The sequence below is a fragment of the Antechinus flavipes genome, chromosome 4 (assembly GCF_016432865.1).
Source record: "Antechinus flavipes isolate AdamAnt ecotype Samford, QLD, Australia chromosome 4, AdamAnt_v2, whole genome shotgun sequence".
In the NCBI taxonomy this organism is placed as follows: domain Eukaryota; kingdom Metazoa; phylum Chordata; class Mammalia; order Dasyuromorphia; family Dasyuridae; genus Antechinus; species Antechinus flavipes.
Genome location: NC_067401.1, coordinates 204,810,666 through 204,826,118, shown reverse-complemented (window position 1 = coordinate 204,826,118; position 15,453 = coordinate 204,810,666). Strand labels below are relative to the sequence as shown.

At 36.5% G+C, this 15,453-nt stretch overlaps 1 protein-coding gene across 1 annotated transcript; it reads left to right on the top strand.

Moving 5' to 3' along the window:
* The first annotated feature begins 1,394 nt into the window (after positions 1-1,394).
* Positions 1,395-14,358, top strand: MRPS10 (mitochondrial ribosomal protein S10). Its single transcript, XM_051996970.1, has 7 exons — positions 1,395-1,544; positions 8,736-8,800; positions 8,897-8,969; positions 10,396-10,535; positions 11,689-11,797; positions 12,699-12,788; positions 13,238-14,358. The coding sequence occupies exons 1-7, from the start codon at positions 1,416-1,418 to the stop codon at positions 13,319-13,321; spliced, it is 690 nt and encodes a 229-aa protein (XP_051852930.1). The 5' UTR covers positions 1,395-1,415; the 3' UTR covers positions 13,322-14,358.
* Positions 14,359-15,453: the final 1,095 nt, after the last annotated feature.

Sequence of the window (15,453 nt, the reverse complement as noted above, 5' to 3'; positions counted from 1 at the left end):
CCATTGTGTATCCCTCAAATCTCTGGGCATTTTAAAAACAATCTTTGACCTTGTCTGCCAGTTGTATTCCATCTGGCTCCTCCTTTATCCTTACCTCTGAATTACCATATTCTTCCCGGGTACTTTCTCTCCTTCCCTGAAAACCCCCCAAAGTTGTATTTCCCATATGAAAGAAGTGCCTAGGATGAAGATCTTTGCTAAGTCCTTTCCAAGATTAAGTCCACTATAAGGTATTCTCTCGACCTCCTCCTAGTGCTTTTTCTCTAATGGTATCTTTCTCCTTACTATAGCTAACTGGTTAGTCTTCTAAACTCTTCTATGGATTCAGGCTGCCAGTCAATGGCATTCCCAATCTTCATGGGATGGATTCTTCAAACTTCTTTCCTTGGTAACCCAATTGCTCTCCCAAATCCATTTCATATTTACCATTCCTACTGTCTATTTTACCTCCTCATTTTGTCTGTTAACTTCTCCTAAACAAACTACCTCTTGGCAAAGAGAATGGCCACTGTGAATTTATTACATGTTTATTTCGAACTAAGAGTTGCTTCTCATCAAGAGATTCACTTTCTAATCAAATTAGTTTATGTTACTTTCAAAAATATTTTGTACATAACCCTAATCTCAAAGTCCATTAGCACTGAACTCTTGGAGATCATTGTTCTGTGCTGTGAGGGGCAAGAGCTCTTTTCTTTTTCTTCCAGCTCTCTTCAAGTTTTGGGTCTTTCAGATATTTTCGGCTTTCCAGACTTTCCTTTAGGCTGTTGAAGGAAAAAAATCCGGAAAGAAGTCGACCTGAGAGAAGCTGGTAGTCTCCATTATGTCCCATCCTCAGCTTGCTACACTGGAGACTTTGGAGAATTTCTCTTTGGGTGAGATGTTGGACTTGCTCCTTCACTTTGTACTACCTGGCGTACCCTTTCTGACTCTGTGGGCTGCTAATTTGGATAAACGGGTTTCCTTGGCTAAGTGGTATATGTGTTCATTGTAGAATTGAAATTTGGATGGAAAGGATCAAGTCTTGGATCCTTGAAGATCCTTCGTCCCCAATACTGAAAGAGCTATCAGAAGTCAGCGTCAATCTGACAGTATTTAAGGGAATCTAAGAGCGCCAGGCTGGGACTACCTTTCTCTGAGAGGAAACTGGCGGCTTTTGCCTCCAACTTCCTGCTTCCTCTCCTGGCAGGAATTAAAGTCTCCCTTGGAAAGAAGTTATTTTTCTCAACGTCACTGGGCTAATAAAAGTAGCAAAGCGAAGACTCGCACTTGTATCTGGTAACTGAAAGTGATTTTCAAGGGGTTAAAGAGAGGGAGAACTTCTCACTAGTCCCGCCCTCTTATGTAAAAACGCCGGGAGTCCTGTCTCTATGATCCTTTCATTGAGAACGACTCGAATTTCGACGGACCTTCTTTCTATGAGAGGAAAACTCTATGGTTACGGAAGACGAAATCCGGCCCCAGGAAGTGACGCACAAGGGAGGCGTCGGGCGGCAAAGATGGCTGCGCGGGCTTCTCTCGCGGTTTTGTGTCGGCGCCTCTGGCAGGTGACCGGGGAGGGAAACTAGGGACCGGGTGGCCCAGTGGCTACCTGGGCTGAACATCGCGGCTCGGGGTTTAAGTCTCTGTGTTCTCGGCTTCCACGCTCAGGGCGGGATTGGCGGCTGAGGACGTGGTTTGTTCTCTCGGCTCTTTTTGCCCCACAAACACATTAGAGCATCGCGGGCTGTCCCGGCACTTCCAGCTGCGTGGCCTTTTGGTCTGTGAAATGGGCATAAACTGCTCGTCACTGTAGTTTCCCGAGGACTCATCCGTTCATTTCATAGAATGACAGGATGGGAAAGTGGGTTTAGAATGTGGAATCTTAGAACACTTTAGAGCTTAAGAGAATCTAGAATGTCCGCCTAGAGCATAGGAAGTTAACCCTGGAAGGGACTCCGAGTCTAGAATGTGAGAACAGAGTGCCTAAAAAGTCTTTATGGCATTTAACCTAGAACTCACAGCTTTAGAACCGAGAATGTCAGAACTGGAAGGGACTCGGACGGGAGAGGTGACAAATATGTTCCAACAAGCTAGATGTAGGGTAAATAGGATGTTAAGAGAGGGAAGGCATGAGAAAGAAGGCGGCTTGGGAAAAGTTCTCTGTGGAAGATGGGATTTTAATTGGGACTTAAAGCCAGGGTAAGGCAGAGGGAGAGCATTCCAGGCATGAGGGACAGCTCTAGCAAATACCCTGAGCTGATGTCTTGTTCATGGAACGAGAATGAGGTCTGTGTCCTTGGATGGAAGGATGGAAATAGGGAGCAAGGGTGAGAAGATAGGAGAGGACTGGGTTGTGAAGAGAGTTGAATGTCCAATGGAGCATTTTGTACTTGGACTTGAAGACGATGGGTAGTATCTGAAGTTTATTGAACTTGAGTATGGGTGGCAGAATATTATCCTAGAATGGGAAAACCATACAGTGGAATGCTAGAACCTAAGGTTTTTAGAGTATTTAGTTCAGTGCATAATATAGTTTTCAAATATAGAATGTTAGAGCTGAAAGGAACTCTGAGTTTTTAGAACAATTCATTTAGAATACAGTATGTTTTAGAAGGTTAAATGTTTGAGATGGAAGGAATTCAGAACTTAGAATGCCAGCTCTGGTTTTCAGAACATAGTAAGAATTGGAAGGAGCCTTGGAGCCAATAATGTTAGAACATAATGTGAAACAGCAGAGGAGAAATGAACTTTAGAACATGGATGGTTAGAACATTGAACATAGATCTGGGTGGTACTCAGCTTCATTGACTATCAAAGCTGGAAGGGACTTAGAATATAGACTATTTTTTAAAAATAACTTTTTATTGACAGAACCCATGCCAGGGTAATTTTTTACAGCATTATCCCTTGCACTCACTTCTGTTCCGATTTTTCCCCTCCCTTCCTCCACCCCCTCCCCAGATGGCAAGCAGTCCTTTACATGTTGAATAGGTTATAGTATATCCTAGATACAATATATATGTGCAGAACCAAACAGTTTTCTTGTTGCACAGGGAGAATTGAATTCAGAAGGTATAAATTCAGAAGAAAAACAAAAACGCAAGCAGTTTATATTCCTTTCTTTGGTTCTTTCTTTGGTTGTAGCTGCTTCTGTCCATCTTTGATCAATTGAAACTGAATTAGCTCTCTTTATCGAAGAGATCCACTTCCACCAGAATACATCCTCATACAGTATCGTTGTTGAGGTATATAATGATCTCCTGGTTCTGCTCATTTCACTTAGCATCAGTTCATGTAAGTCTCGCCAGTCCTTTCTGTATTCGTCCCGCTGGTCATTTCTTACAGAACAATAATATAGAATATAGACTATTAAAAACAGATGTTAGAGCTTGTAAGGAGCACAAAAAGATCCAGTACAATCACTGTATTTTATAGGTGAGGAAAGTAAGGGCCAGAGGGAGTGAGTTGATATACAGATTAGTAGATGCCAACATTTGACTAGAATTTGACCTTCTCCAGTCCTGTATTTCTTTCCACTGTATCAGAAAGCACTAGGTAATCTGTAAAGCCTTATGTGAATTTGTTAAGGTAATTATAGTTAAGTGAAAGAGGAGAGGAAAAATTAAATATATAGAATCTATATGTATCAGGTGCTGTGCTAAGTACTTTAGAAATATCTTGTTTTAGCCCCACAATAATAGGTGCTGTTATTATTTCTGTTTTGCATTTTGAGGAAACTGAGAGGAATTGCTCAGGGACATATAGCTAATGTTTCTGAGGCTAAATTTGAACTTGAGTCTTCCTGACTCTAGGACTTGTTCTCTATCCACTGTGCCATTCTTAAGTGAGTCCATGACTTCTTCTGTGCTTCTTGCAGACATTCTGTTTGTCTTGTCCATGTCCTCCTGTAAAATATCCATCCTCTCCTTGGGCTACAGGCTTTTCTCAATCTGGAAGCTCCCATGAGAAAGGCACTATATTGAGTGGTTTCATTTCTACCAAGGCAGAAATGAAATGGGCATTGTCCTTGAGCTTACACTTAACTGAGGGTAAAAATGGATTCAAGACTTTTTATATGTTGTGAATATCAGTTTTTTCCTCTGTTAATGCTAATTTTGATTATATGACTGATCAGCTTTTTAAAAAAGGTATTGAATATCTGTTCAATACACAATGTCAATAACTAACTTATAGTGCGTTGGAAAAATAGCATTGAATTTGGAGTCAGAAGATATGGATTCCAATTCTGTCTTTACTAATTAATTTTGGGCAAATTATTTGACCCTCCTGGGCCTCAGTTTCCTAATCTGTAAAGTTGAGAGGGTTGGATTAAGGTCCTTTCCAACTCTAAATCAATTATCCTGTGAATCCTTTGATACTTTTGATCAGTCTTTTCTTTTAAATACTTTATTCTCTAGGTTTTTTAGAGCACCACTCTTTACTTCTGTCAACTGTTCTTGTGGTCTCCTTTATAGAATCCATTAACTTTCACCAGAGCTTTATTCTGGGCCTTCCTTTACTTTTATTCTCTACTTTTAATATTCTTCTCCTGAATTTATCAGTGTCCAGGGATTTAAATACCATCTTTATGCTGATTATTTTTTTTTTTTTTTGGCTGAGGCAGTTGGGGTTTAAGTGACTTGCCCAGGGTCACACAGTTAGGAAGTGTTAAGTGTCTGAGGTTATATTTGTCCTCTTGACTTCAGGGTTGGTTCTCTATCCACTGCATCACCTAGCTGCCCCTATGCTGATGATTTTCAAATCTATTTTGTCCTAACCTTTCTGCTGATCTCCAGCCCATATCTCCAACTGCCTTTCTGACACCATAAACTAGATCTCCACACTTTGTCTAAAACTGAACTCCTCTTTCCCCCTAAATCCTTCTTTCCTCTTACCTTCCTTGTATATGTTGAGAACAATGTCATTTTCCCATTTCCTCAGGCTTATTTTTGACTCCTCATATCTCTCCCCATGTCAGTCTGTTGTCACAATCCATCATTTTCTCTTTTTCATCATTCAAATATACTTCCATCTCTCCTCTCACATTGTCACTGTTCTACTGCAAGCTCTCATCTCTTGGATTATTGCAACAGCCTGCTAGTGGCTCTGCCTACGTCAAGTCTCTCCCCACTCTATTCTGACTTCCATTAAGCCTCAAAAGTGATTTTCCTAAAATGGAGGTCCAACCATTCATTTCCCCCTGGCCTTAAACCAGATAAACTCCAGTGATTCCTTATTGTTTCTAGGATCAGATTCAAATCCTCAACTTAGCATTCAGAATTCTTTATAACCCAATACCTCTTACCTCACAGTTTTTCAGTCTTCTGATCCTTTACTCTCTGCCATATACTCTGATCCAGTGACACTGGCCTCCTGGCTGATCCATGAAGAAGTCACTCCCATGTCTCAGCTTCAGGTCTTTTCTCTGGCTGGACTCGATAGCTGAAGGCTTTCCTTTCTCATCTCTCTACCTATTGACTTCATTTCAGCAGGAAGCTACTCCTAGCCCTCTAAATTTTAGTTCTTTCCTTTTAATTATTTACTATTTTTCATGCTTATAGCTTGTTTATACATATCTCCAGTGCTTAGCACAGTGCCTGGCACAGAGTAGATGCCTAATAAATGTTTTTTTTTTTTGTTTGTCTGACAAATATTCTTTAGTGTTCACAAGATCCATTTCTTTCCATCAGACTCAGATTGAAAGCTCTTCACTTTTAGTACATTATTTTATAAGTTTTGGCCTCCCAAATTTCCAAGTGTCCTATTCTTTGTCAGTGAGGTCCCCCACACTTAGAGGCAAGACCACAGTACATTGCTCTGATCTCAGTTGAAGACTTTTTAGCCTGTTGGATATGCCAGAGCTTGTACTAATCCACTATAGCCTTTGGGAGGCCAAGGTAATCTCCGTGCTAGCATGAAGCCTCAGAGTTAAGACGTCAATGGAGCATATGTAAGTAATTAATTATACCTTGTAATTATGTAATACTTTGTGGTGGTGGGTAGTGATTGCCTCACAACAACCATGTGAGTAGAGAGATTCAAGATAAACATGAAGACTGACTTTACATATTAAAACAATTCTTATGTGAAAAAGGGATTGTATGGGTGATGTGAAAAAGGGGAGGTGGCTTGTTGTGTAGGGGATGATTGAGACTGAAGAGTAGAGGGCCTTGAGAAAACAGAAAGAGCAGGACTTTAAGATGGATTTAGATTGACTTCCTAAGGCATGATGAATTTGATGATAAGATATCTAGCAGAATGATAGCTTGTTGGGAGGTACTGAAGAGAGGCAGGAGTGGGTGTTAAAAGAGGTTAGATTGGATGCTGTCTGAGAGCCTTTCCCTTTCTGTTATTCTGTAAGGAGGAAATATTGAGTGGAGAGAGGCTGGATGACTGCATTTTGAGGGATGTTATGAGGGGATTTTTATCAAATGGAAGTTAAATTAGATTAGGTTCCTTTAAGCCCTAAATTTAGATCCTCTGAGGTTGCTCTAAGTGTAATGCCGGAGAAACTGAGGAAAGATAGAGATTAGAGAGTTTTAATATTTTATTTGAATTTCTGAGTGGGAGAAATTGTCTGGGGGGCAGATCAGAATCCATTCTTCTCCCAGGACTAAATTGGACTTTCTTCTCAAAGAATTCAGCGTCGAATGTGAGATTCCAATGATTTTTATATGGCTCTTGTGATCAGGGAAGACAGAGGCAAGGAATGGAGTCTGAACACTAGTGAGCGGGAATTTCCAGAAACAGACCATAAATCCAGTTCTGAAGGTTGGAGGATGAGGACTGGAATTTCTGATACATTGGGAGTGAAAGGGGTAGTCAGACTAGAGACAGAAAGTCTGGAACAAGAGATAAGCTTACATATATCTAAGTAACTTATCTGCAATTTATAGCTCTATGGAATGCTAATGGTCAGGGCTTCCAGTCCTAATTATCTCAGTCCTAATGATTAGGAAGGGGAGTTGCAACCAGGGGGATTGGGGCAGAACAATTTAGGGAAACTGAAGCAGGACAATAAAAGGAAACTGTGGCACAATATAAGTTCTGTGATTCAATGAGATCATCCTCAGCTCCTGAGTTTATTATTCAGTTTTTTTGTTTGTTTTTTTATGCTAAGGGACAGCTAGATGGCATAGTGGATAGAGCACCAGGCCTGAAGTCAGGAGCACCTGAGTTCAACTCTGGTCTCAAGATACTTAACACTAACTAGCTGTATGACCCTGGGCAAGTCATTTAACCCCAGTTGCCTCAGCAAAAAAAAAAAAAAAGAAAAAAAAAAGTATGATGCGTTTTTACTCTAACGATTAGTTAAAAATAAAGTTTTCTAAGTTATTCTTTCTTTCCTCACCCAAAAAAGAAATGTATCAAGAGAGGCAAACTGAATTGAGATGAAGAGTATTTTCATACATAGTCTTTTCTTCCCATTGGTCCTGCCATCAGTTTCATACTCTGGCAGTTTGTTTATTGGTCCCCTAACTTAAAAGGCAAGACATTTCTGTTTGAACATAAGCTCACAGTTTGTTAGAAACTTTCTCTTTCTTGTTCTTTTTATATTGTTTGTTGGTGACTAAGTTCACAAATTTTTTTTATATCTCATTGTTGGTGGAATTGTGAACACATCCAGCCATTCTGGAGAGTAATTTGGAACTATGCTCAAAATGTTATTAAACTGTGCATACCCTTTGATCCAGCAGTGTTTCTACTGGGCTTATACCCCAAAGAGATACTAAAGAAGGGAAAGGGACATGTATGTGCCAAAATGTTTGTGGCAGCTCTGTTTGTAGTGGCTAGAAACTGGAAAATGAATGGATGCCCATCAATTGGAGAATGGCTGAGTAAATTGTGGCATATGAATGTTATGGAATATTATTGTTCTGTAAGAAATGACCAGCAGGATGAATACAGAGAGGACTGGCGAGACTTACATGAACTGATGCTGAGTGAAATGAGCAGAACCAGGAGATCATTATATACCTTAACAACGATACTGTATGAAGATGTATTTTGATGGAAGTGGATTTCTTCAACAAAGAGATCTAACTCAGTTTCAATTGATCAAAGATGGACAGAAGCAGCTACACCCAAAGAAAGGACACTGGGAAATGAATACAAACTGCTTGCATTTTTGTTTTTCTTCCCGGGTTATTTATAACTTCTGAATCCAATTCTCCCTGTGCAACAAGAGAACTGTTCGGTTCTGCACACATATATTGTATCTAGGATATACTGTAACCTATTTAATATGTATAGGACTGCTTGCCATTTACAGGAGGGGGTGGAGGGAGGGAGGGGAAAAATCGGAACAGAAGAGAGTGCAAGGGATAATGTTGTAAAAAATTACCCTGGCATGGGTTCTGTCAATAAAAAGTTATTCAAAAATAAATAAATAAATAAAAATGGAATTATAAAATGAAAAAAAAAAGATGATTTCATTTGAATGATTATAAATTTCTTTAAGGAGACTCTTCGAAGTACCAAGGCATAATGCAATTCACAAAAAGCCATACACAAACGCAAATCTCTGGTGGGTCTTACTATCTATAGAGGATTTTTCTTCCATTTGGGCTCTCTCTATGCTGCACATCCTTCTTGACTGATTATCAAATGTATTTGGAAAATGTTCAACTCCTTGTTTTTTTCTTTGCTAAAATATTGATAAAAAGTTATCAAATATACATGATTTCAAAACATAAAAAAAAAAAACAAACAAAAAACTTTATATCTGAAACTCGTATCTTTTAATTTTTTTTAAGAGTCCTGGGATCTTTTCTCCAAGCCATCCTAAGAACATTACTACAAAGAGAGATGGTTTTCTTCTGTAAGTATAACAATCAGTAATTCTTATTTGGACAACAAAGCAACCAGTTGAATATACATTATTCAGTCTTTTTGGTTTTTTGTCTTTCAACTTTAGCAACACCCATTTGAAATGGATACAGTTTTCAAGCTTGCATATGGATGTCAGGAGTGATATAGACAAACCTAAGGTATATATTCCACATTTACACCATTTATTCTACTGTTGATTCTAGAAAGAGGACAGGAAAATATATTTACCTTATGTTTCACTTGGGATCATTTGCCCAATTGTTTAGCCAGACCTTTAGAAGTCAGAAATTTTTAGGATGATTGCAATTGCAGGGAATAAAGTACTCTGTGAAATGCATTGATATATTGTGTATTCATTCAGTCATTCTGGGTAGAAGGGTGCCATTTAAGTGCCTTGGGAGAATAGTTCACATTTACTTAGGCAATTTTTTAAATCAGAAAGGTGTTATTAGTGCCACTTGAGAGATGAAGAGATCAAGGCAATAGTATAGAACCAGAGTACAAAATTATAGAATTAAGAAGTGATGAGTCAAGACTTGAACTTAGTCCAGTCTTCCCAAATCTAGCACTTTTTACCACAGTGTGACATAATGACCTCTGCAGGATTTCTACTAATTCCGCTATTCTTAATTTAGTATAAAGTAATCAGTAAAGTACTTTTTACCATTATTTACCATGGCAGAATAATAAGTAATAAGTCATATCATTTTGGTGGAAAGTGGCGTTTTCTCTGCTTTGAAAGTATATATACTCATCTTGAGAACATTTTTATTTAAATAAAGGATTCTGCACCACTTAAGTGTTGATCATTTACAACAGTGAAGAGGTGAGTATTGGAATAGAAATGACAGAATATTCCTGTCTCCTGTTCCTGCCCTGGCACATCAATCCCTACCCCCTTAAAGCTTTGTCAAAACTAAAAACCAGTATCAGCTGAATAGCAATTACAATGGCAGAAACTTAATTTTTGAGCTTTGGAATTTGACTATGTAAATTATTGTTTTGGAGTAAAAAGATCATCTTTTAGAAGTGAAGTAAGATGAGTGTCATTGGATAAACACTTGAGGAAAAATTGATTTTCCTCAAGATGACCTAGAAACATTAATGTGGCAGAATGGGAACAATTACATATAATGTCATAATTCTTTAGCTAAAAATTAGGAACTATTGTAGGTTAGAATTCAAAGGGTAGATTACATACATAAAAGGTCTAAGAAAGAATTATTTATTCCTTTGATATTGCATATTTACTAAAATTGTGAATAAAAGATATTTCATAAATTTCTTTGTAAGTTCTTTCAAACTACATAGATGTTCTGATGATGTGGGGCATCCCCTCTTTGGTAGTGCTGAAATTGTCTATATGTTTGGTGAAATAAGGATGATTAAGACAATATGTAATATCGTTCATTTTCATTTCTCTTCTTTCCCCTTGGCTGATCGCAATTATACAAACAGCAGGAATGATGTGCTAATTTCAGTACTCAATAAATAAACTTTCAGCAGTAAATAAACTAAAAAAAAAAAGTAATAAGGAGGTATGATGTAATTATTTTAATTTCCTTCTTTATTATTTAACTTTAGATCTCCATTTCTGATGAACCAGATACATTATATAAGAGCCTATCAGTTTTAGTAAAAAGCCATGATAAGGCTGTATTGGATAGTTATGAATACTTTGCTGTACTTGCTGCTAAAGAACTTGGTATCTCCATTAAAAAGGTGTAAGTATCTTTTCACTAATAATGTTCCCTGCAATAAGAGTTTTCTAGACCATGAAAGGGTCTTTAATTGGGAAAGAAATTCTAAATAATTTAGGACAAGGAATTTAGAATTATCATCTTGAATAGGCATGGCGAACTCTTTTGCCCATTAAATGTCAACGATAGTCTCAAGGTGACTTTCTGTGACCTTTTTACCACTGAGGAGGGGTTAAGTAGAACAGTTTTGTATCTTTACCTGCTTTGTTGGATACAAAATTAGACCTTTTGGGGTGTTTAGCAAGTATTATCCAGCTAAGAACAGTAACCTATATATTCTATGATCCATTTTATAGGGGTAGGGCCTAGATCTGTGATTACACTGGCATAGGAAAATCCCTGATGAGCAAATGTCCTCTATCAATGCAGTTCAGAACCTGTTCTGTAACTTACCATGTTAAAGAATTGCTTAGAGCTTGAAAGGTTAAGTAATTTTCCCATTGTCACACCACAGTATGTGTCAGAGCTGGGACTTAAACTCAGATCTTCCTGGTTCTGAGGTGGGCTCTCCTTTTATACAAAATGTAAAAGGGAATGGTATATTTAGACATTTATGTTTGCTATCTTTCCTAAAATTTGCAAAATGCTGTTATCTATGCGGTTTTTATTTGTTTGTTTGTTTGTTTTTTGCTGAGGCAATTGGGGTTAAATGACTTGCCCAGGGTCACACAGCTGGTAAGTGTTAAGTGTCTGAGTCACATTTGAACTTGGGTCCTCCTGACTTCAGGGCTGGTGCTCTATCCACTGTGGCACCTAACTACCCTAAATGCTGTTATGTATGTAACATACTGATTTGACCCTATACTTTTCGTGGATCCAGACTATAAAGCCAAATCACACTAAAAAAATTTTTTTTTAGATTGAATATTAGCATTGGTAAATGTGAATTTTGAATGAGATAGATGCTTAATTGCATAGGAAAATGTTCCATTGTTAAATGTTAAGTTATTTGAGCATGCACACTGATGTAGCAGTTGTAGTTACAAATAGCAGGATTAACAAATAGAAACCCCAATAATTGCGTACCAGTCAGACTAAACAAAGCTATGTACCATGTATTGAAGTTGACTTATGATTTTAATATCTTAAGTGTTTTATTTGGCTTATTTCTTTTTAGACATGAACCTCCAAGGAAAATGGAACGTTTTACTCTTCTCAAATCAGTACATATTTTCAAGAAGCACAGAGTTCAGTATGAAATGAGAACTTATTACAGATGTTTAGAGGTTAGTTGATTTCAGACTGGAAATCCAGAGACTACTTATTTGAAGGGTCCCATATTTTGTGTGATGGCATATTATGGTATTTTAAATATTAAATAAGCTTGTTTATTTTTTAGCCAGTCTCAGCTCTTTGATTTAAAGGTAGAAAACATCCTAAAGTTTCATGTGTCCTTGGTATGAATAAATGACACATTAGGTTCATTAAATTCTTAACTTTATTTAGAAATTTGTCTTGTTCAAGAAAGAACAGTTTTGATGGCCATATTGCAAATGACAGTGGCATTTTAATAGTTTCCTTCAAAATCTCTAGCTCTTTTACATTAAGATTAGTATGATCAATGCCTTTTTTGTAAATTTACAACATACCAGCTGGTAGGAACAACAGGCTAGAGAACACATTATTTAATCTGAATATTTTTTGGCATGTTTAATAAATTCAACTTAATCCCACAATTATTAATTAAGCTTGGGAATTTTATTCAGTCTTCTTGGGTTTTGTGTCTTTCACATTTAGGCACATCTACTGTTTGCTAGCCATTGTGTGATGTGGAAGATTAAATAAGTCCCTGTTCTTTTTTAAGTTTACAGTCTAGTGAGAAAATTAAAAAAAAAAAACTTTTAGAAATAATCTTATTTATATGTTTTTTTTTCCTATAAGATTTATATATTATAAGACCTGATTTTTAGTCTAGGCTTCACCATTAATTAGTTGTTTAACTGAAAGCATAAAGTCCTTCTGTGGACTTTAGTTTCCTCTTTTGCAAGATAAGAAAGTTGGACTAGATTATTTCTATGGTCCCTTAGACATTCTATAATTCAAAGTCTGTGTGAATTAATGCATTGTGTGGCATACTGCTTTAATAGATTATAGACTGATTTTTTTTTTTTTTTTTTTTTTTTTTAGTTACAACATTTAACTGGGAGTACAGCGGATGTCTATTTGGAATATATCCAACGAAACCTACCTGAAGGCGTAGCCATGGAAGTAAAAAAGGTATAATTCCCTTATCTGAGAGAAAATTGTAAATTAGAACATTGACATTTTGGACTTGCCAAATCAGTAGAAATGATGATTTTTGGTGAGGAGAAAGTGGAGGGGAAAGAGGAAGGGAGTAATAGACACAGATAGTAAGTAAATCCTTCATCCCAATCCCTGTCCAATACCATAAGGAAAAGCAAAACATAGCCCTGTCTTTGCCACCCCAAGCTTCTTGACTCTCCCATCTTTAAAGAAGTGGTTGATGGACAGAAGGAATGTGGATTAGGAGGTTGTGATGTTACTTTTTCCCATAGTCTTACTCCATGACTTTCAAGGTCTGTGGAAAAGTAGAGGAAATTTTGTAGAGTCAGTGTAGAAGCCACATTTGTGGTTAGCGACTTACTGTTAGAAGTCATATCATGTGGTTTATTTACTTGATGAAATGGTTTTTATTTTCTTTGCAGACCAGATTAGAACAGTTACCAGAACACATCAAGGAACCACTTTGGGAAAAGGTGGGAGAAGAAGAAAAAGCAAGCAAAGCATGAAGATAATCTCTCTACATCCAGTTTTAAAATGGACACATCCATGTCACAAATGATTAGCAGTTTTTAAAAAAATCTTTATCTGCTTTTTTCTTGATATTAGGAAATTTAACTTTGGTGTAATGAACTACAGTGTAAAGGCATCTTTTAAAGTTATTCATAGCCTTTATTATCTTAGGTCCTGCTTTTAGGTCATTGAGCAAACTTTTCAAACTATTGCACAATAAAAGTTATGTTAAAATTTATAGTAGATGTTAATTCGGTACCATTGATTGACATTTGAATGAAATCTTTATTTAAAAATAAGTATATTGTTTGGATTTTTTTTCTTTTTTCAACTGTTGAAAAAGTAATAAGCACTTTTGATTATTTTAATTGTGAAGCATTGTCCTTTTTTTGATAGAGGCCGATAATATAGAATTATATCTTCAGGAGGAATTGGTTTATTACTGTCATTGCTAGTTGGTGTCTTACTGAGGTCCAGAATGGGAAACATCTTGTCTAAGATCACACAAGTAGTTATTGTTCAGGTCACACAGTATTGTATCAGATTTAGATATATCATGACTCCTGTCCAATTCTCTTTCTGTGCTATAATTTATTATTTTAATCATTATTTTACTTTGGCATCCTGCTAGTGTATTGTCAGATTTTTCAATTTTGGATTGCTTGATTCAGACTTAATTCTTTAAAAATTAGGAATTGGTTTGAGTTAATAAAATAATCATATTTGTAATGTTCTTAAAGGATTAAGGGTGAAAATGTGATAGTGTTGCCATGGGTTGCAATAATTGTTGCTTTATAGTTCAAATTCCAAACTTTTTTTTACATGGGCTATCTAATAGTGACATGCGAGTTCTCAGGAAAGTAGACACTGCATTTATTTACTCATTAAGCATTCATTACATTGTTTGCTTTGCTAGGTGCTGTGGGAGATGTAAAATAAAGAAGAGTAGGATGAGTGGTAGAAGAAAGTTATGGTTTTACATATCACCTCTTGTTTTTACATTAATTTTATTAAATATTTTTATAACTACTTAGTACAGTGTTTTGTATACATCATTTCCTCTAGTGCAAAAAAAAAAAAATGTTTAGTACTTTTTGTAAGTGGATTCACTTTGGAGATGAATTCATTTTTCTATTGATTCAACAAATACATGCTATGTTATTTGCTAACATTGATTATGTTAGATATTGAGTTAGGGGTCTGTGGGGGTAGTAATGGTGTAATGACCTAAGTCCACTATTCAGGAAGGCTATAGTCTAGTAATTATAACATCTATAACATACATTTTGTTTTGTGAATTGGAATATTAGTTCTTTCCCCACCTTGGTACCAAATATTACTGCTTTAGTAACATTTTTAAAAATGCAAATAGAATTACATTTGGAATTACATTACATGGAAAAGATAAATACAGTAACTTTCTGTTTCATGATCTCTGCTAACTTCTAGCCAACTTGATAGTTTCTGTCATTCACAAGTATTCCAATCAGAAGTTCAAGTGTAGAAACAGTTCTTGCTGCCAGAAGCTAGTTAAGGAATTATTAAAGATAAAAGAGATTCTTAGTTAAAACAAGATGGAATATACTGGGGAATTGAGCCCACTATAGCTATTTTTTTGGTAACACAAAGCAAAAGAATTTAACTGATTTCTTTGACTTCAGACTAAAATAATGATTGCAAAAACAAAGATAAAGCATATGGATACACACACACACATTTTTGTGGGCAGCTAATTGATCCAGTGAATAGACTATTGGGTTTGGAATCAGGAACTACTTAGTTCAAATCTGATCTAGACACCAGTCTGTGACTCTACATAAGTTACTTAACCTATTTGCCTCGGTTTCCTTATGTCTAAAATGGGAATAACAATACCTACTTCCTGGTTTTATAAAGATTGTAAAATAGTTAGCATAATACTTAGCATAACTCCTGGCACATTGTAGGGCTATATAAATGTTAGCTATTACTATGTTTATGTATGTGAGTGTTTTAGCCAAGTTCTGATCAGAATAATAGAGTGATGAATTCCCTTAAAGTGGTTTCATTCTTCAAGTTGAACATGTGTATAACAAACATGCACACATACACCCTTCAGGTTCTCTGTTTTTTCAAATATAATGCCAAC